The sequence below is a fragment of the Propithecus coquereli genome, unplaced genomic scaffold (assembly GCF_000956105.1).
Source record: "Propithecus coquereli isolate 6110/MARCELLA unplaced genomic scaffold, Pcoq_1.0 Scaffold358, whole genome shotgun sequence".
NCBI lineage: Eukaryota > Metazoa > Chordata > Mammalia > Primates > Indriidae > Propithecus > Propithecus coquereli.
In genome coordinates, this window is record NW_012149263.1 from 1,422,824 (window position 1) to 1,443,100 (window position 20,277).

Consider the following 20,277-nt stretch of genomic DNA (forward strand, 5'->3'; position numbering starts at 1 on the left):
GTAAGGGTTCCAGGCAAGACTTCAAGCAAGACTAGGACCCACCTTCTCTGACTCTCAACTCAGGAATCCCGTCTCAGGTGGGACCAAAGGGACTGTCCTCTGGGCTTGAAGCTACTAGAGTCATCAGAGTGTTGAACAGTGGTCAGTCCACATCCTACTTGTGCCAACAGTAGCATTTGGTGCAGCTGATCCCTCCCTTTTTGAAGCACTTTCTTCTCCTGCTTCCAGAACGCCTCTCACTACCTCTTTGGCGATTGCCCCAGCGTGTCAACTGTGGCCTGTCCCAGGGCCCTGGCTTTGACTTCTCTATCTACACACATCCCCAGGTGCTCTTGTCTGTCTTAATGACTCTGAATCTCGTCTCTATTCTGATAGAGCCCAAATTTCTATCTCTAGCCTAGACCTGGCACTAAACCTTTTGCTCCTACATCATCACCATCTCCACCCAAAAGTCTAAGAGACGTCCCAAATTCTATAGGTCCTAAACTGAGCTCCCAATCTTCCCCCCAGACTTGCTCCTCCCCTACTTTCTTCAGCTCCATCCTCTGCTGCTCAGGCCAAAAGCTTTATGATCTTTGACTTCTGTCTTCCCTCCCACCCACAGTCAGCCAGTGAATCTGCCATCTCTCCCTTTAACATCTGTCCAGAATTCAACTCCTTCTCCCACCTCCACTACCCTCACCTCAGTCTAAGTTATCACCACCTCCCATCGGGACTATGGAAAAATCTACTGTTTCTGTAAACATATCTGCATATTCTTTAATACACTTACCATCAAGAGGAAGGGGCTATGTCCCTTCCTCTTGAAACTAGGCCCCTCAGCAAACAGAATGCAGAGGAAGTGGTGCAACTTAACTTCCAAAGTTCAGTTAGAGAAGATGATACAGTCTGCCTGGTTTCCTTTCTCTCTCTCTGACACTTGCTTTAGAGTCTATGCAAAAAAAGCAGTTGCCATGCTGGGGAGGGGTTTGGGTTACAAAGGTATATTCGTTTATCAAACTCAGTGAAATTTGTGAATTTCATTATATGTAAAGTTTACCTCAAAAGAGAAATAAATAACTCTAATTAAAATTAAAATAAAAAACTCTAATTAAAGATATGTACATTGAAATATTTAGAGGACAGTATATTAATAGCTGCAGTTTGTGTTGAAATGCACCCAAGATTAGTTGGGTCAATGGATGAATAGAGTAATAGGTATGGGCGAGATAAAGCTAATATAGTAAAATGTTAATGGTAGGATCTAAGTGGTGGATATATGGGTGTCTATTGTAAAATTTTTTAACTTTTCTGTATGTTAGAAACTTTTTAAAATAAAAAACTCTAATTAAAGATATGTACATTGAAATATTTAGAGGACAGTATATTAATAGCTGCAGTTTGTGTTGAAATGCACCCAAGATTAGTTGGGTCGATGGATGAATAGAGTAATAGGTATGGGCGAGATAAAGCTAATATAGTAAAATGTTAATGGTAGGATCTAAGTGGTAGATATATGGGTGTCTATTGTAAAATTTTTTAACTTTTCTGTATGTTAGAAACTTTTCATAATAAATGATGGCAAATATATGATCAGGATTGCTTTGATATCTGTATTTATAAAAAAGAGGGGATAGGGCGTTGTTACAGTGTTTTCTGGGCATGCTCCATCAGTGGCGGGAAGATTTTAGATTGGCTTTATGCGAAGCATGACAATGTTGGGCATTGTGGCCTAAACCTTTCCCTAGGAAAAAAGAGTCAAGGCTGGAGGCCGGCCTGTAATAGGCAGTAGAAGAGGAGACAAAATGTCCAGGGACTGGCACAGTGGATCATGCCTGTAATCCTAGCACTTTGGGAAGCCAACGTGGGAGGATAGCTTGAGGCCAGGAGTTCCAGACCAGCCTGGACAACATAGCAACACACAGTCTCTACCAAAATTTATAAATTACCCGGGCATGGTGGCTCACGCCTGCAGTCCCAGCTACTTGGGATGCTGAGGCAGGAGGATGGCTTGAGCCCAGGAGTTGGAGGTTGCAGTGAGCTATGGTGACACCACTGCACTCCAGTCCAGGCAACGGAATGAGACCCTGTCTCCAAAAAGGAAGGAAGGAAGGGAGGAAGGAAGAAGAAAATGTCCAATGGGTAGGGCCAGGGGCCAAGTTGCAGAGAGCCTAGGGCTATGTCCTAGGCAGGGTGTCTGAGGCAATGAACAAACGTCCATGGGCGGAGCGCCCTCAGGATTCTGTGGGTAGGGTCAGGGTCAGAAATGAGGTGGGACTAGAGGACAGGGACTTTGAAAAGCTGCTTGAGGAATAGAGCAAAGCCCCAAAGCCGTGGGAGAATCCAATTAAGAAGGTCAGAGGAGTGGTCATTGAGAGTGGACTAAAGGGAGGGTCCACGGCTCACTGTTAGAAGTGTTGGAGGCAAAGCATAAAGAACCTGGGGGTGTGTCTCAGGAAGAAAATGACAGCCAATGAAAAGGAGGCATGGGCGTGGCGCTGTCAAACTTCGGGGGGCGGGACCGAAGAGACAGCGCCAGGGATGGGGCCCAAGGCGAAGCCAATGAAAAGCCGCCAGGTGGGCGGGGCGTCCTCCTACGGCCAAGGGTGGAGCCAATGAGAAGGGGCGCCGCGTCCCCGATACTCTCCACCCCCGTGGGGCGCGCGCCGGAGCCACGGGCAGCCGTTAGGGGCGGGGCCTGCAGCCGCCCGCGCGCGGCTCGCGCCCTCCCCTTTGTGTCGCCATGGCGGCGGCGGCGGCGACGAGGATGATGAGCGAGGGGTCGAACGCGGCCGGGGCCTGAGGAGGCTACGCGACCATGGTGGTGAGGGACCCATGCGGCCGTCAGTCCGTCGGTCCGCGTGTCAGTCTGTCCGCGCGCGGCCCCGCCCCGCGCGCCCCGCCCCCGGCCCCGCCCGAGCCCGAGGCCTGTGCAGCCCCTCACCCTTCGTCGCGGTCCTCCTTGTACCCTGGCCGGGTCCTGGGTCGGAGCCCATACGTCGACCCCGCCCCCTCAGCGTGCATCCCCTTCCACGCTCTGAATGGGGATGACAGTGGCCGAGGACCCGGGCTTGGAAGAAGGCGGGGCTGGTCCAGGGAAAGACCGCGCCACGCGAGTGGCCCCTCGGGGGCCTGCTGGGGCTCCCTGGGTCCTTCACCAGCCCCCATCCCAGCGTCTTCCTCGCCGTCCTTATCCCAGCCCTCACCCCTCCCGGGTCTAGCCCCCTCCTCCCCCGACAGCCCCTTTCTTATTCCTGAGCCCCACCCCCACCTAGCCCCATCCTCAGCCTGACCCTTTTCTTCTGCTCCCTCGTTTTCACCCCATCCTAGTCCCTCTCAATCCCCCGCCCCCAATCAGTCTGAACCTTTACCTCAATCTCTCCAGCCACTCCCCTCCTTACTCTACTCCAACAAATCAGCACTGCATCCCGCTTGATCCTTGGGTCCTCTCCGTCTTCTTGTCCTCATCCCCCTCCCCCACCATCGCCCTCTCCCACCATACTGCTCCGCTCATTCATCCATTCATTCCCTCATTCCCTCACTTAATAGACGTTCACTGAGACCTCCTCTGTGCAGGCCCCATGCTCCAGGCACAGAGAGAGTCAGATCCCATCCTGCCTTGGGGAGCTTCATGGGCTGGAGGGGAACAGACCCTGAGGGTGAGACCTAAGAATGAACTCGGAGTTGCAGGGATATAGAGGAGGGAGAAGCTAGAGCCCAGTCTGCTGAATCCCTCTCTGGCAGCCGGTTAATTTATTCATCAGATTTTACCCAGCCCCTGCTGTGCAACGAGGCTGGCCCTGGGAATTGGGGACCCAGAGAGGAATCAGGCACAATCCTATTTGTGAAGCTCACCGACCATGTGCCCAGCTCTGTGCTGGACGTGCTGGGGGTCTCAGCCTGGGGCCCTGCTTATGGGGAGATCACAGTCCAAGGGGGGAAATGGACTTGTCACCAGACGGTGGCATCTCAGAGTGCTCAGGACTGTGAAGGAGCCTGAGATAGGGGAACCTCAGGGGGTGAAGAGAGTCCAGAAGATATATCTGGCACAGCCTGAAGGGTCAGGGAGAACTTCCTGGAGCGGGGCGCAAGTGAGATGAGACCTGAGAGGTGAGGACGAATGATCCTAGTGAAAGGGTGGGGACGCGTGCTTCAGGCCAAGGAAGTAGCCTTTGCAAAGGCCTAGAAGGAAACGAAAAGATGGTGTTTTTTTGGACTCTTAGACGTTCAAGAGCTCTGCATTCTTTCTGATTATCAGCTAGAAAGAGAATAAAAAAAGAACAAAAAAAAAAGTTCAAGAGCTCCAAGAGCGGCGGTGATGGGGCGAGATGGGACTGGGGAGGTAAACAGAAGCCAGCTCAGGAAAGCCTTGATCACTGGACCCGAGAATTCAGACTTCGTCTTGAAGACAACAGGGAGCCACTGAAGGTCCAGGATCTATGGAGAAACAGGGCCAAATTTGTGTTTTGTGAAAGTGATTTTCCTCTTGTGAAGAAGCTAGCTGGTGGGAGGGGAGAGGTCGGAAGCAGGAAGCTGATGAGATGGGCGCTGTGATTGTCCAGACAGCGGTAGGAGGTAGCTCTACTCTGCAGGGGCTACAGAAGGGTTTTAAACAGGGAGAGATGGGACCAGAATGCTCTCTTTCCTGTCACCTGCCTTGCCCTAGGCCCCTGCTCCTCCAGTCCCCCACCCCAGACCACACATGAAGAAGCAGCCTATCCTCAGCCCAGCCAACACCTCTCCCTGACCTACTCTCCTACTCCATGCTCAGGGCCGTGTGTGGAGCAACCGGGGCCTCTAGGCCCAGGCTGGCAGATAACAATGCTCTCGTTGTCTTTTTGCTCCCATCTCTGGGGGCCTCTGATTCTTTTCTCTGCTCTACAGGCTCGCAGCACTGACAGCCTGGATGGCCCCGGAGAGGGCTCAGTGCAGCCCTTACCCCCCACTGGGGGGCCCAATGTGAAGGGGAAGGCTGGGAAGAGGTGAGGGGTGAGGGAGAGAAAGACTCAGCTTGGGGAGGGGTAGGGGGATGGGCCTTGAGGAGCCACTGGTAATGTGTCACCTGTCTTCCAGGCTCTCAGCTCCTCGAGGTCCCTTCCCCCGGCTGGCTGACTGCGCCCATTTCCACTACGAGAATGTTGACTTTGGCCACATTCAGGTATGGGGTTTTCGTACCCAGGCGGGAAGGTGAGATCCTGCCCACTCCTGCAACAATATCAGGTGCTTTACCCCTGCAACCTCTCCCTGTGCCTGGCTGTTCACCCATCCGAGCAGTCAGCAGCGGAAGTTGCAGGGGCCTAGGGCAGATGGGGAGAGCTGCTCATTCATTCATCAGTTTGTTCTTGTATTCATTCAACAACTTTTAGTTATGTGTCTGCTCTATGCCAGAGTCCTGTACTCTGACCAACATATCACCAGCCCCGTTCCTGGGGTGGGGGGGTGGCTCCAGGAGGGGGACCCAAACCCATCCTTAGATAGTGCCAGCCTAGAAAGGGGAGAATTGGGACAAAAGTGAGGCTCTCACCTAGGCCTTTGCCTCCTTCTGCAGCTCCTGCTGTCTCCAGACCGTGAAGGTCCCAGCTTCTCTGGAGAGAATGAGCTGGTATTTGGCGTACAGGTGACCTGTCAGGTGAGGCTACCCCTGCCTCTCATCTAGCCTGAGTGACTGGCCACCATAGTGGCTGGCCCTCAGCTCACCATAATGGGCCCATTGCTCCTTTCCGTCCCTCCTGCTCCCTCAGGGCCGCTCCTGGCCGGTTCTCCGTAGCTACGATGACTTCCGTTCCCTGGACGCTCACCTCCACCGGTGCATCTTTGACCGGAGGTTTTCCTGCCTTCCAGAGCTCCCTCCGCCCCCGGAGGGTGCTAGGGCTGCCCAGGTAACCTGCGTGTTGTCTCAGCTTCTGCCTCAGCCACCACTGTGCCCTCGTCAGCAATGTGTGCAACCATCGAGGCCGGAGGATAGATGAATATTTCAACACTAGTATGGCCCACGTCCCAACCAATCCGAATAGAGAAGCCTTAGAAATATAGTAGGGTTCTGCTACATTTAGCTTCGTTTGGTTTTAGGATTATGAGGAGGTCCTGGGGGTGCCATGGGAGGGTCAGCCTGCTGGGTCACTCAGGAGCTTCGCACAGACTACTTGCCAGTTGGTGTGCCAGTATTCCGTCCTTAACAGCTAAGCGGCACCCACGCATTCAGGCTGAATTTCAGCCCTGCCCAGAGACAAGCTAGGGCAGTGCTGGAGGGCAGTGGTCTGTCTCAGGGTCCACTCACAGAAGCCCACCTTGACAACCTGCCCCCAGATGCTGGTACCACTGCTGCTGCAGTACCTGGAGACCCTGTCAGGACTGGTGGACAGTAACCTCAACTGCGGGCCTGTGCTCACCTGGATGGAGGTGGGCCTGGGCAGGGGGCTTGGAGCTCAGAGTGAGAGGTGTCTGAGGGGTGAGAATTAGGCTGGGAGTGTGTGTGGGCCCAGGAAAGAAAGGAGCCAGAGTGGAGGAGGCACTGATGTTTTAGTGTCTGTGTGGGCGCACGCCTGTGAGGGAAGGTGGAGGGGTGGGGGTGTTAGCGGGTGTCAGGCTGTGGGGACATAAGGATTGAAAGGTACATTGTTTAGAACCGGGTTTGGCTGTAACTCACAGGATACCTGGCTGTGGAGGGGCTTAAGCCAGAGGGTTTTTAGGAGCAAACATGCAGCGTCTGCTGTGGAGGATGAAGGTGCAGGGCGCGTGGGAAGACGTGGAGGCAGGACAGTCCTGGGACACAGGAGGGGAGAGAAAGGGTTTGTTTTAGAGGGGGCAGGAATTTAGGTGTTTGACCAATAGCTCTGAGCGACAGAGGCTCTTAGGTGGGGGACAGGCAGTAGCTTCGCTGGGCGTGGAAGAGCCTTGTCCGCCTTTATTAACACCCCCCACCCGCCTCTCTTTGCACGTCCCCCTTCCCCTGCAGCTGGACAATCACGGCCGGCGACTGCTTCTCAGTGAGGAAGCCTCACTCAACATCCCTGCCGTGGCCGCTGCCCACGTCGTCAAGCGCTACACAGCCCAGGCACCAGACGAGCTGTCCTTCGAGGTGAGGTTGTGGGGGAGCAGACGCCATCTGGGCGCCCCACTTCCTCCGCCCCTCTGACCCCCTCCTCCCTCCCGCCCACTCCACCGCAGGTGGGAGACATCGTCTCAGTGATCGACATGCCACCCACGGAGGATCGGAGCTGGTGGCGGGGCAAGCGAGGCTTCCAGGTGAGCCTGGCTGGGGGTGGACAGGTGGGCTAGGGCACTGTGCCGACTAGGGTGGCCCAGCCACTGACCATGCCCCTTCCTCAGGTCGGTTTCTTCCCCAGTGAGTGTGTGGAACTCTTCACGGAGCGGCCAGGTCCAGGCCTAAAGGCTGGTAAGTGCCACGCACGGAGTGGGGGGCCCTCCCGTCTGCCTACCCTCCATCCTTCCCACCTTTGTTCCCCCCACAGATGCCGACGGTCCCCCCGGCGGCATCCCGGCTCCCCAGGGCATCTCATCTTTGACCTCAGGTAATGGAAACAAGGGGTCAGGTCCTCGCCCACCTGCCCCACCAGGCCTATGGCTGCGCTGACCCCGTGTGGCCTGTCTTTGCCCCCACAGCTGTGCCGCGGCCACGGGGGAAGCTGGCCGGCCTCCTCCGCACCTTCATGCGCTCCCGCCCTTCTCGGCAGCGGCTGCGGCAGCGGGGGATCCTGCGGCAGAGGGTGTTCGGCTGCGACCTTGGCGAGCACCTCAGCAACTCTGGCCAGGACGGTGAGGCCCGGCCCACCTGCACACCCCGCTCTGCCCACCTAGGAAGCCACCTGCCCAGCCCTGACCCTGCGCTCTCTCCCAGTGCCCCAGGTGCTGCGCTGCTGCTCAGAGTTCATCGAGGCGCACGGGGTGGTAGACGGCATCTACCGGCTCTCAGGCGTGTCTTCCAACATCCAGAGGCTGCGGTGAGGGCCCTCCACCCACGCCTTCTTCCCACAGCATTTACTGGGCCCTGGCTCCACCCCAGCTGTGTGCTGCATGCCAGGAACACGGTTACCGGGAATTAAGAGGGCAGAGAGTGGGGGCGGACCAAGGCTGGGGTCAGGGATGGCTTCCTCGGGGAGGCGACACCCCAGCTAAGGCCTGAAAGGTGAGAGCGGAGTTAGCGTTCTAAGCAGAGGGATCAGCCTTCACTGAGCACGTGCCACGTGCCAAGCGCTATTCTAGGCACTGGGGACACAACAGTGAATGGGACAACCAGAGCCGCCTGCCCTCGCGGGGCTCTCGCGCTAGAGGAAGAGACAGATGAGGAATGATAGTTTACTAGAAGATGGCAAGTGCTGCGAGAAAAACAGGTGGGGGAAAGAGGATCGCAGCAGTAAGCCAGGAAGGAGCTGCGGTTCTAAGTGTGGGCAGGGGCCTGTGGGGGAGAGGCCTGCGGCAGGGCAGGGAGCAGGCCCCCTGGGAATCCTGGGAGAAGCTGTCGCAGCTGGGGGAGCAGCCAGGGCGAAGGGGAAAGTGGCAGGAGATGATATCGGGAAGTCATCAGGGCAGCACCTGCAGGGCCTTTTTATTAGGACTGGCTTTTACTGTCATCGAGGGAGGAGGTGGGAGGGTTCTGAGCCACCACTGCAGTCTGGAGGTGGGAAGGAGGGAGGCAGGAGCGAGGGGCTGACAGGAGAGCGCCACGCCTGGGGAGCAGTGAGAGGCAGGAGCCTTCGCTGCAGCAGTGGGGCCTCGCCAGAGAGCTGTGAGCAGGGAAATGCTGGGATTTTATCCACGTTTTCTAGTGACCTCTTAAAGCCAGGTGAATGATACCACTTCATGGCAAGAGCATGGTCACACTCTGCAGTTAGGGTAGCTGCAGGCAGAGCCATCTCCCGCCTGAGCCTCAGTGTCCTCTTCTCGTCCCTGCCACACAGGGTTGTTGGGGATTTCAGTAAAGTTCGGCCTCTGAAGAGCCCAGCCCAGGACCTGGGGAGAGGGTTGCACCCATCTGTGGGCGCCGGGGGGTTGGGCAGGAGGAACGTGGCCGGGTGAGCCAGCTCTGACCTGACTCTTCCTCCTCCTTAACACGGTGCTCTCAGGCATGAGTTTGACAGCGAGAGGATCCCTGAGCTGTCCGGCCCCGCCTTCCTGCAGGACATCCACAGCGTGTCCTCCCTCTGCAAGCTCTACTTCCGAGAGCTGCCGAACCCCTTGCTCACCTACCAGCTCTACGGGAAGTTCAGCGTGAGTCAGGGAGCTGGCAAGGTGGGAGGTGCTGGGGCAGCTGGTGCAGTCCTCATCCTGCCTGTCCACCATCTCAGGAGGCCATGTCGGTGCCCGGGGAGGAGGAACGTCTGGTGCGGGTCCACGATGTCATCCAGCAGCTGCCCCCGCCACATTACAGGTAAACCAGGAGAGGCAAGCAAGGGCTGTGGTTGGGTTCCAAGGGAGGTAAGGCTCAGGTGTCCCCCTCTGCTCCCACCATCCAGGACCCTGGAGTACCTGCTGAGGCACCTGGCTCGCATGGCGAGACACAGTGCCAACACCAGCATGCATGCCCGCAACCTGGCCATCGTCTGGGCACCCAACCTGCTACGGTAAGCTGGCCGCTGCCAGCCTGCACCCTCAGCTCCCTGCCACCGGGTGGGCCTCAAGTCTCCCCCAAAACCTCCCCAGGAACCTGCCCAACTTTTGTTCTCTTGTTCATTCATTTAATACATATTCGTCCTGTGCCTCCCATGTGCTCAGCCCTGCTGTTAGCACTGGGGATGCAGAGTGAGGGACACATCCTCCTGGGGCCACATTCCCCTGGAGGAAATGGACAAGGGACCATCAACAAGAAACACACAGCATAATAATGCCTGATGGCGATGAGCGCCAAGGACGAAGACAGGAAGCAGGGAGGGAGGCACACAGGATCGTGGAGTCTGAAGGTTTAGCTAGAGTGGCAGGGAAGCCTTCAGTACATCTTTCTACGGCCAGCAGCAATGTAAGCCCTCGAGGACTTGATGGTGACCAAGACAGGCATGTTCTCTGTCCCGGAGGCGTTCACATTCTTCTGGGGATACAGATACGTGAATAAGCAAACGCGGTGGTATGTCAGAGGGCGGGCATAAGAAGTGGGGGGGGAACAGGAAGGAAAGACCTGGGGTATACGGAAGGAGGCTCACAATTTTAAGTAAGGTGGATGGGGAAGACTCCATCGAGAAGGTTCATTTGAGTCAAGGCCTGCGGGGGGTGGGGGAGGAGCCCAAGTGCACACGTGGGGAGGCATGGCCAGTGCACGTGTCCTGGGCTGAGTCAGTGTCTAGAGTGTCGCAGGAACTTCAGGGAGGCCAGTGTGGCTGGAACTGAGTGAGCAAGTGAGTGAGGCTTGGAGAGGAGATGATGAGGTCATAGAGGTGATGGGGGACCAGGCAGAGCAATGACATGGGTCAAGCTGAGGACTTTGCTCTTACCTGGAGCACGATGCAGCCTGGGCAGGGCTTTGAGCCAGGAGGACCCTGACCGGACTCAGGTGTTCCCAGACTCCCTCTGGCTGCGGGTGGGGAGCAGAGCGTGGGCTCAGGGACAGAGCAGGAGACCAAGGAGGAGGCTGCTGGGATGTCCAGGCAGGAAGGGATGGAGGCCAGACCAGGGTGGGGGCAGTGGAGGGGAGAAGAGTTTAGATTCTGGAGGGATTTTAGAGGTGAAGCCAACGGTGTTTACTGACAGATTGAATGTGGGTGTGAAGGAAAGAGAAGGCTCAAGGTGTTTGGCCTGAGCCGTGCAAGAACTGCACTGGCTGCGATGGGGAAGGTGGGGAGGGAGCAGATTTCGGGAAAGGTTGAGAACCTAGTTCCAGGTGTGGTCAGCTGGAGAAAGTCAGAGGTGTTGCCTCGTGGCTTCCCACTTGGCCTAGCCAGAACCTGCCGGTGGGGCTCAAGGCGTCTGGCCTCCCTCTTCCCCCATCAGGTCCATGGAGCTGGAGTCGGTGGGGCTGGGCGGGGCGGCAGCCTTCCGGGAAGTTCGGGTGCAGTCAGTGGTGGTAGAATTTCTGCTCACCCACGTGGACGTCCTGTTCAGCGACACCTTCACCTCTGCTGGTCTTGACCCTGCAGGTATGCCCGTCACAGCCCCTGGCGTCCTGGCTACCGCCCCCTCCTTGTCAGGGCTGCAGGGGGAGGGCAGGTGGGCGCCCATCCCTGTCCCGGCCCCACTGGAGCTGGACTGCCCTCCCGGCTCCTTGAGGACCCCGCCCCGCCTATCCCTCCCCGCGCCCCCCTCCTTCTCATTTCAGCTCCTACGCTCAGGATTCCCACTTCTTGGCCCGGACGCCGTTCTTCCTTCACCCCTTGTAGCTCCTGGGGGCGCTTGGGGCCATGGGTCCACCTGGGAGGAGGTGGGAGGTCCCCAGACTTGACCCCGCCCCGGCCCTGCCCAGACTCCCCGCCCTGCCCCGGACCCCAGCCCAGTCAGGATGCAGCGCGTCGGAGGGCCCCCTGGCCCGAGGTAACAAGCCAGAGCCTCTGCCCTCCCTGGCTGCTGGGAGCTGCCTCCTCATCAGCTCGTTCTGCCTCACCCCTCCTCACCTGCCTGCTGCCCGCCCATTCCCGCCTGATCCACTCTGGCCCCTGCCTTGCCAGCCCGGGTGGGCACGCTGCGGGCCGGGCAGGGGCTTGGGCTGTAGCGCTTGGCTTTGCCTGTGGCCTTGGGTGGCCCCAGAGCTGACAGCTCCCTCCTTTCCAAACTCCCCAGGCCGCTGCCTCCTCCCCAGGCCCAAGTCCCTTGCGGGCAGCAGTCCCTCCACTCGCCTGCTGACGCTGGAAGAAGCCCAGGCTCGCACCCAGGGCCGGCTGGGGACACCCACTGAGCCCACAGCTCCCAAGGCCCCGGCCTCACCTGCGGAAAGGTGAGTGGGGTGCTGGGGGACGGGAGAGGGCAGGCTGCAGGCCCTGGTTCCTCGGGCTGCCTCCTGTTTCTCACCCACACCCCAGGAGGAAAGGGGAGAGAGGGGAGAAACAGCGCAAGCCAGGGGGTAGCAGCTGGAGGACATTCTTTGCACTGGGCCGGGGCCCCAGTGTCCCTCGAAAGAAGCCCCTGCCCTGGCTGGGAGGCAGCCGCGCCCCACCACAGCCTTCAGGTGAGAGGCCCTGCGGTTGGCATGGCGGGGTGGGGGTGGTCTGTGGCGCGTCCGCCTTCCTCCCCGACCCCTCCTATGTTTCCTCACAGGCAGCCGACCTGACACGGTCACACTGAGATCTGCCAAGAGCGAGGAGTCCCTGTCATCGCAGGCCAGCGGGGCTGGTGAGCACAGGGCGGGCCCTACCTGTGCTCAAGCGGAGCTGGGGGGAGCTGGGGCCTGGTCTGGCTTTCAAACGCCGCACTGCACACTTAGGGGCCTGGGGTTTTTAAAAATTTTGGTCTGGACTCAGGTGCAATGAGTTAGAGAAAGCATCACCTTTGGGTCATTACACACCACACACGGTTCATGCAGGGCCCTTTAAAACAGTCTTGTATGTGTTCATTCCTTTTGAAAATAATTTTAGATAATATTTTTTACGAACACCCAGGAACCCCCTAGCCAGACCCAGAGGAGCCCCAGTACCTTACTGTGGGCTCTCCCCTCGCCCAGCTGCTGCCTCCCAGCAGCGGCATCCGCTGACCGCGATGGTCCTCGTTCCCTTGCTGTTAGGGTTTTATCCGACGCAGGTGTACGTGTAGGTAACAGCGCTCAGCTCTAGTCATTTCGAAACTGTATTTCAAGGATGTCGTTAAGAAAGGGGGTCTCACACTGCATGTGGACCCCAACTTTTCTACCCACCGCTACGTTACAAACTCCCGTCCACCCACGTTGCTGACTGTAGCTCAGGCTCATTCTTCTCCGTGGCTTCTAGAGCTCCGTGCGTGGATACCCACGCGAGTGCTTATCCAGCCTACTGCCAATGGGTCTGGGGGCCCTAATGGGAAATCCCTGCCAGCCTCATGCTCCTGGGAGATAGCTGTGCCGCACTCCCAGGAGTGAAGGCGCTGTGCTGTAGGCCATGCACAAGTTCAACTGTACCGGACTGGGCCCGGTCGTTTTCCAAAAGCGGCTGTCCCGTTTGCACTGGTTTGTTGGTCTCAAGCTCGCGGCGGCGGGGGGGGCTGCCAGACTCCATTCCCGCTTTGGCCCTGGAGTGGCTCTCTTCACGCTGTTGCCTTATCACCCGCGCGTCTGAACAGCTCTTCCCGGATTCATAGCCATCGTGGGCCTGTCCGCGGACGCGCCTCTTCATGTTATTTCCCCAGCTTTCTGCTGAGCTGTGTGCCCTGTATGTAAAGCTCTGACCCCTGACCCCTAACTGCCCCCACCTCCACCCTCCCAGGCCTCCAGAGGCTGCACAGGCTGCGGCGACCCCACTCCAGCAGCGATGCTTTCCCCGTGGGCCCAGCACCTGCCGGCTCCTGCGAGAGCCTGTCCTCATCCTCCTCCTCCTCGTCGTCCTCCTCCTCGGCCTCCTCCTCATCCTCTTCATCCTCAGCAGCTGGGCTGGGGGCACTCTCCGGGTCCCCCTCGCACCGGACCTCAGCCTGGCTAGATGATGGCGACGAGCTGGACTTCAGCCCACCCCGCTGCCTGGAGGGACTCCGGGGGCTCGACTTTGATCCCCTTACCTTCCGCTGCAGCAGCCCCACCCCAGGGGATCCTGCACCTCCTGCGAGCCCAGCACCCCCCGCCCCTGCCTCTGCCTTCCCACCCAGGGCAACCCCACAGGCCCTCTCGCCCCGTGAGCCCACCAGCCCTGCTTCGCCCACTGCCCTGGACATCTCGGAGCCCCTTGCTGTATCGGTGCCACCCGCTGTCCTAGAACTGCTGGGGGCTGGGGGAGCGCCTGCCTCAGTCTCCCCAACACCAGCTCTCAGCCCCGGCCCGAGCCTGCGCCCCCATCTCATCCCCCTGCTGCTGCGTGGAGCCGAGGCTCAGCTGAGCGACCACTGCCAACAGGAGATCTGCAGCAAGCTGGCTGCGCCTAGTCCCCGGGGAGCCCAGAGCCAGCATGGTGAGTCCTGCTCAGCCCACCCCACACTCTCGCAGACCCTGAGGCCGCCCAAGGACCCGGCTGAGCCCTTCCCATTCCCTTCTGTGTAGGTCCTGGTACGGATTCACCGTTGCTGCCCCGACCCCTGACCCTCCTGCGCCCTGGGGGTGCCCCACCGCCACCCCCCAAGAACCCAGCACGCCTCATGGCCCTGGCCCTGGCTGAGCGGGCTCAGCAGGTGGCCGAGCGACAGAGCCAACAGGAGCACGGGGGCACCTCACCTGCTCCGCACTCCCCTTTCCGCCGCTCACTGTCCCTGGAGGTGGGTGGGGAGCCCCTGGGGACCTCAGGGAGTGGGCCACCCCCCCACTCCCTAGCCCAGCAGGGTGCCTGGGCCCTGGGTCCCCCATCCTACTTACCGAGGCAGCAAAGTGATGGGAGCCTGGTGAGGGGCCAGCGGCCCATGGGGACCTCAAGAAGGGGACTCAGAGGCCCTGCCCAGGTCAGTGCCCAGCTCAGGGCAGGTGGTGGGTGCAGGGATATGCCAGAGACAGCAGCCCAGTCCCCGTGTTCTGTCCCCTCACAGGTTCCTACCCCCGGTTTTTCCCCAGCCCCGAGGGAGTGCCTGCCACCCTTCCTTGGGGTCCCCAAACCAGGCTTATACCCCATGGGCCCCCCATCCTTCCAGCCTAGCTCCCCAGCCCCAGTCTGGAGGAGCTCCCTGGGCCCTCCTGCACCACTCGACAGGGGAGAGAACCTATACTATGAGATCGGGGCAGGTGAAGGGTCCCCCTATTCTGGCCCCACCCGGTCCTGGAGTCCCTTTCGCTCTATGCCCTCTGACAGGCTCAATGCCTCATATGGCATGGTTGGCCAATCACCACCGCTCCACAGGTCCCCCAACTTCCTGCTCAACTACCCACCACCCCCCTCCTGCTTCCCCCCTGAACACCTTGGCTACTCGGCCCCCCAGCACCCTGCCCGGCGCCCCATCCAGCCTGAGCCCCTCTATGTCAACCTATCCCTAGGGCCCAGGGGTCCCTCACCTGCCTCTTCCTCCTCCTCTTCCCCTCCTGCCCACCCCCGAAGCCGTTCAGATCCCGGCCCCCCAGCCCCCCGCCTCCCTCAAAAACAGCGGGCACCCTGGGGGCCCCGCACCCCTCACAGGGTGCCTGCGCCCTGGGGGCCTCCCGAGCCACTCCTGGTCTACAGGGCAGCCCCACCAGCCTACGGGAGGGGGGGCGAGCTCCACCGAGGGTCCTTGTACAGAAATGGAGGGCAAAGAGGGGAGGGGGCTGGTCCCCCACCCCCGTACCCCACTCCCAGCTGGTCCTTCCACTCTGAGGGCCAGACCCGAAGCTACTGCTGAGCTACAGCTGGGAGGCCCTTCCTCCCTTCCCTCCGCCCTCCTTACCCCAGCCCAATCCCTTTTTTGTATTTTCTTGCATTCCCGACCCCTCCCCCAAGTTTCTAACTTTGTAACTTGCTTCTGACGTGGGTCCCTAACCAATAATCATAGCTTCCCTACCCTGGGCTGAGGGGTACACCCATCCCCCACCATCTTCCGTCCTGGGAGCCCTCGCACAGATCTGAGGGAGGGCTAGGCTGACACCTTGTCCTCCCTTTCCCTCCGGGAGCCCCCAGCATGTCCTGACCTGTGCACAGGGGCTGGGGGGACAGCTCCTGCCCTTCTCTCCCCACATACCCCACTAAACCATCTGACAAAATTAATGAATAAAAATGATGAAAATGTGGCCGCTGGTGTCATGCTGGGCCAGACTTAGTGAATGAATAAACAGAGGCGGAAGGGCGGCTTTACCATTTTATTTCCTCTGGGGCAGGCACTAGGTGGAGTTACTCCTGGACGGCATCTGCAGAGAGGGCGCCGTGGGCACCCGAGGAATCTGGGTCAGCAGTGGGGCCGAGGCTGGGCTTGTCTGCGAGTTGGCATCTACTTTGAAGCTCCGCCGTGATCTCCCCCAGCAGATCCATCCTGGGGAGTAGCGGGGAATGGGTAGACCTAGGGTTACCTCAGGGATGAGGAAGGGGCCGGGGATCCCCCACGAGGGCCCCATTTCTCACTTCTGCAGGCTGGAGAAGAGACTTCCTCCACTCAGCTCAGTGCTGGGCGCCTGTGGGAGAAAAAGGCTGGAGCTGTCACCTGGTAGCCATGAAGCTCCAATGGGAGCTCCAATGGGCCTGGGGGGGTGGGGTGGGGCACAGGATGGGCTCAGGGACCTCTGCTTAGCCTGCCCTCGTGGCCTTCCCTGCCAGCAGCCTCCCAGGGTGTGGGAAGCCTCCGTGGGTCAGCAGGCAGGGGGTGGGCTCACAGGGCTGGGGCGCCAGCGGGGTAACCCTGTGTGTGTGCTGCTGCAGCCCCTGCAGAGTTTGGATCTTGGCTGAAAACTTCCTCTCAAACTGCTGCACAGAGCTCTGGATCCCCAGCAGGGAGGCTGAGTCCTGAAGGCTGGAGGCAGGGCAGGGCCCTGGGGAAGCAGGGTTGGTCAGGGGTCACAGGTCAGGGGGCAGCTGGGAGTCCTTGGGGGTCCCGGTTAGAGGGGCGGCAGCCAGGGAGCTTGGGTTGGTGACTTCTGGGGGGCAGGGATCCCAGGTTAGCGATGGTCCCGCGGGGCTCTGGGCATCCATACTGTTGCGCTGGGCTGCAGACAGCAGTGCAGGCCGACCCTGGCTGTGGGGCTGTGGCTGGGGCCGGGGCAAAGGTGGGGGCTGTGGCTGGGGCTGCTGCCTAGAGTCAAGCTGCTGCCCGAGCTCCGGGCTGCGCCACTCTGGACCTTGCTGTGGCCCGCGACCTCAGGAGTCTCCAGGGCCTGCAGAGAGTGATGTCAGAGAGTTGACTTAGGTTGCCCAGGTGCCCCACGGCTCTCTTGGTCCCCTACAGCCCTGCCCTGGCTCCTACCTGGGATGGGATGGGGCCAGGGGACATCACAGGCGGCACAGGCCTGGGTGTGGTCTTGGCTCTGGGAGCCACTTCACGGTATAGTTTCTCTATGGGGACAGACCAGTTGGTTGGACTGAGGGAGGCACAGCTCAGCTGTGCCCAGCACCCACCAGCATCCCCGCCTTGCCCTCTGACCTGGCGGGGAGCCCTGGAGCGCAGAGGACAGCGCGGTCCGCTTGGTCAGGGAGCTCACCTCAGGAACTGAGTCCTGTGGAAAGGAGGCTGAGGATGGGGACATGGGCCCCGCCTGGGGTTCCACGGCTCCATCCACCCACGCCCCCCCCCCCATGACCTGTGCTGTACCTGGGCCATGGCCTCTCCCGTAGCAGATACCGAGTATTCTGCAGGCTGCCCCAGCGGTCGGCGGGCCTTAGGCCCAGCCCAGCCTGAATCAGGGCCTGGTAGGGGGCTGGTACCAGGGGGTCTAGGGCCGGGCTCTCACCTGCCTCCAGCTTGGCCTTCACCTCAGGCCCCTGTCTTCCAGCCCAGGGCAGCTCTCCTGAGAGAAAGCACGATTAGGGGACCCCGACAGGTGGGGTGTCTCAGTGGGACAGGTTACAGAATCACTCACTGACCAGTGAAGACCTCCTGGGCCAGGATGCAGAAGCTGTAGAGGTCTGAGGTGGTGGCAGGCATGTCACCGCAGATCAGCTCAAGTGGCAGCCATGGATACAGTTCAGGAGGCGGGGGCAACCCTGGGCCTGGGCCTCCCCAGGAGTAGCCCCACTGTAGCCTGTGGAGCCCAAGGAGACTGGTGAGCCGATGGCTGCTGGGCAGGGACAAGGGGCAGGCAGGGGAGGCAGGCACTCACCTGGGCCACAGCCAGCGCTGGTGCAGCGAACACCCATGCTCCAGGTGGCCCACCTTAGCCAGGCCCGGCCGCACCAGCTGCACAGCGTGGGAGCTGAGGCCGCCGTGGGCACGGCAGCGGGCCTGCAGGAACAGCAGGGCCTCCAGCACCTGCAGCAGCAGCTGGCCCGGCAGCAGGCCTGGCACAGGCTGGGGCGCCTCCTCCCTCGGTCCCCGAAGGTGCAGCATCGCGTGCAGGGAGCCCAGCCACACAGGCTCGAAGAGAAGGCACAGCCCTGACAGGTCCGCTGAGGGGCTCAGCGCCATCAGCAGCAACAGCTTGGGGTGGTGCAGGGTGCTGGGCAGGAGGAGAGCAGGCCACTCACAAGCAGGCCCCAAACCACACAGGGTGGGAGCTGCTCCTGGGCACAGACCACCCACCGCGTGCCAGGGGCAGACGATCTGTACCAGCCTCCAGACAAAGGGGAAACTGAGAGGCCAGGTCACAGAGGCCAGCAGGGGTAGAGCCAGCACCCGCTTCATGCCCCATCCGCGGTACCCCTCCCACGCCACCTCCTCTCTGGGGCCTACAGGACATGGCACACACAACTGGGTGCCCACTTTCCAGTGGGGTAGGATCACCCCAGCAGGAGCGCTCTATGCCAGGTGCTGGCCCCGAAGTGCAGACTGTAACCGTGGCTATTGCCACACTCCCTGGTCGTCTGTTTTATGAAACACTTGAGTTGGGAGGGCAGGCAGGAGACAGGCCAGGGGACCAGGCCGGGCGGGAGGCTGGGTGACTACCTGCAGTGCCGCAGGTCAGCCAGCAGCACATCAGGCTGGGCTCCAGGGGCCTTCAGCTGCCGCACGGTCACGGGGTGGCCCCTCTACAGGAGGCTGGAGAATGGGGAGGGGGAGAAAGCAGCAGTCTGAGACCAGGGGGGCTTTCCTCATGAGGGGACTCTGCCAGGGCATAGGAGGGGGCTCTCACTTGGCCATGAGGGTGTGGGAGCTGCTCTCGTAGGTGCGGTCGGGTTCACCCTGGGCTGGCAGCAGCTCCTTGGGGTCCGCGAGGGGTATGCTCGTTACTAGCCCCAGTGGCCACAGGCTGCTCAGCTGGGGTGGGGAGCAGGACCATGAGGCACAAAGGTGACAGGGGCGGTTCCCACTCCCGCAACCTCTCCCGCTTACCTGACCGAACCCCAAGGCCGGGACCCGGGGGGATCTCCTGATCTGCTCTAGCCTCTGTGCCCTGGGTAAAGGGCAAGCCGAGGGTAAGTCTGGGGTAGGTGGGCATGGTGGGGGTGTGGGAGGGCTTCAGGGTGTGGACAGTTACCTGTCTGCCTGCCACAGTGAGGACAGGGAGCCAGGTAGGCTGTTCCCAGATCTGGCCTGCAACTGGCCCAAAGATGCCATGAGTGCCAGCTCACTGCCATGCACCAATGCTGATACGCGGGCACGGCAGAGCTGTAACATCCCCAGCACCTGGATGGGGGCAGGCGGGGTGAGGCCGGGTGGGGATGCTGGCCCTGATGCCCCCGCCCCCATCTGGGCCACTGCTCACCTCCCAGCTCTGCTTGGCACCACCCTGCTCAGCCCAGTCCCGTGGTGTGCGACCCTGCTGGTCGTGCAGACGCAAGTCGCCCCCTGCCTGCAGCAGCTGCAGCATCACCGGCTGCAGCTGGAGAAGGCGCCCGCGTGCACGGGCGTGCTGCGGTCCAGGCAGCGGCTGCAGGGGAACAATGAGGGTGGGAACGGATCAGGAAAGGCATGGAACGGCCCCCAAAGTGGCAAGATCGGGCCCTGAGGGAAGGGAGGAGTCACTGTGAACATGGGAGGTGGGTATCAGGATGGGAGGGGTCACTGAGGACACAATGGGGTCTTTGAAGGGATGAGAGGATCACGCAGCAGAACGGGAGTGGTCACTGGGGAACGAGAAGGCATTAACGGGGAGGACAAGCAGGGTCGCCAGGAATGGGAAAGGAGTCACGAGGGAGAGGCCTCAGGGGAAGAGAACCCCGGGAGTGTGGGGGCATCACCACCGGTCCACTCACTGGTTGGGGTTGGCACCAAAGGCCAGCAGGAGCTGCACCGCAGAGGTGTGGCCCAGCAAGGCCGAGAGGAAGAGCCCCGTCTGCCCAGCAGAGTTCTCAGCATCTACCTGCACGACTGAGGGGCGGTGAGGCTTAGGACGGTCCTGGCCCCATCCTTCAGGGGCAGGAGTCCTCAAGACCACCAGACAAACACCCTTGCCAATTCCCACCTCTACAGTCCCTCCTTGACTGGGTGACCCTTGACCCCAGTTTCCATCTCTGTCCTGGAACCCCTACCCTCCAGCTGCTGAGGACTCTAACTCAGACTGTGTCTCAACACAGTGCTCCAGAAGTCACCATTAAGTCCACAGAGCTAGAACAAGGGGTGACATCTACCTGCCCTGCAAACATCCATCCCCCATTCCAAAGGTGTCAAAATCATACAAAGGTCCCCAGGAGCCAAGAGGAAGAGGACTGCATAGGGACTTTGGCTTACAGGAGCCCTGTGCCCTGTCCAGGCCAGGCGGCCTCC

At 60.1% G+C, this 20,277-nt stretch overlaps 2 protein-coding genes across 4 annotated transcripts; one reads left to right on the forward strand and one right to left on the reverse strand.

The window, feature by feature from the left end:
- Positions 1 to 2,653: 2,653 nt before the first annotated feature.
- Positions 2,654 to 15,718, forward strand: ARHGAP33 (Rho GTPase activating protein 33). 3 transcript variants are annotated; one of them, XM_012651506.1, is made up of 21 exons: positions 2,654 to 2,803; positions 4,864 to 4,961; positions 5,053 to 5,137; positions 5,528 to 5,608; positions 5,721 to 5,858; positions 6,286 to 6,378; positions 6,935 to 7,057; positions 7,147 to 7,224; positions 7,309 to 7,375; positions 7,452 to 7,511; positions 7,603 to 7,755; positions 7,838 to 7,940; positions 9,063 to 9,207; positions 9,285 to 9,367; positions 9,453 to 9,560; positions 10,918 to 11,063; positions 11,701 to 11,854; positions 11,940 to 12,085; positions 12,175 to 12,249; positions 13,794 to 13,985; positions 14,075 to 15,718. In XM_012651506.1, exons 1-21 carry the CDS (start codon positions 2,798 to 2,800, stop codon positions 15,331 to 15,333), a joined length of 3,393 nt encoding a protein of 1,130 aa, XP_012506960.1. In that variant the 5' UTR covers positions 2,654 to 2,797; the 3' UTR covers positions 15,334 to 15,718. The 3 variants fall into 3 exon arrangements, with proteins under 3 accessions (XP_012506960.1, XP_012506961.1, XP_012506959.1); XM_012651507.1 differs by lacking the exon at positions 4,864 to 4,961 and having other exon boundaries at positions 13,311 to 13,985; positions 14,075 to 14,466; positions 14,551 to 15,718; XM_012651505.1 differs by having other exon boundaries at positions 2,773 to 2,803; positions 13,311 to 13,985.
- A 100-nt stretch (positions 15,719 to 15,818) lies between these two features.
- On the reverse strand, positions 15,819 to 19,839 carry LOC105816165 (inactive serine/threonine-protein kinase TEX14-like). Its single transcript, XM_012651492.1, has 14 exons — positions 19,767 to 19,839; positions 19,277 to 19,441; positions 19,049 to 19,197; positions 18,904 to 18,964; positions 18,704 to 18,828; positions 17,735 to 18,070; positions 17,499 to 17,656; positions 17,366 to 17,422; positions 17,227 to 17,321; positions 17,059 to 17,131; positions 16,882 to 16,970; positions 16,613 to 16,792; positions 16,047 to 16,096; positions 15,819 to 15,957 (listed from the first exon to the last, which is right to left on the reverse strand). The coding sequence occupies exons 2-14, from the start codon at positions 19,379 to 19,381 to the stop codon at positions 15,819 to 15,821; spliced, it is 1,617 nt and encodes a 538-aa protein (XP_012506946.1). The 5' UTR covers positions 19,382 to 19,441; positions 19,767 to 19,839.
- Between the last annotated feature and the right edge of the window lie 438 nt (positions 19,840 to 20,277).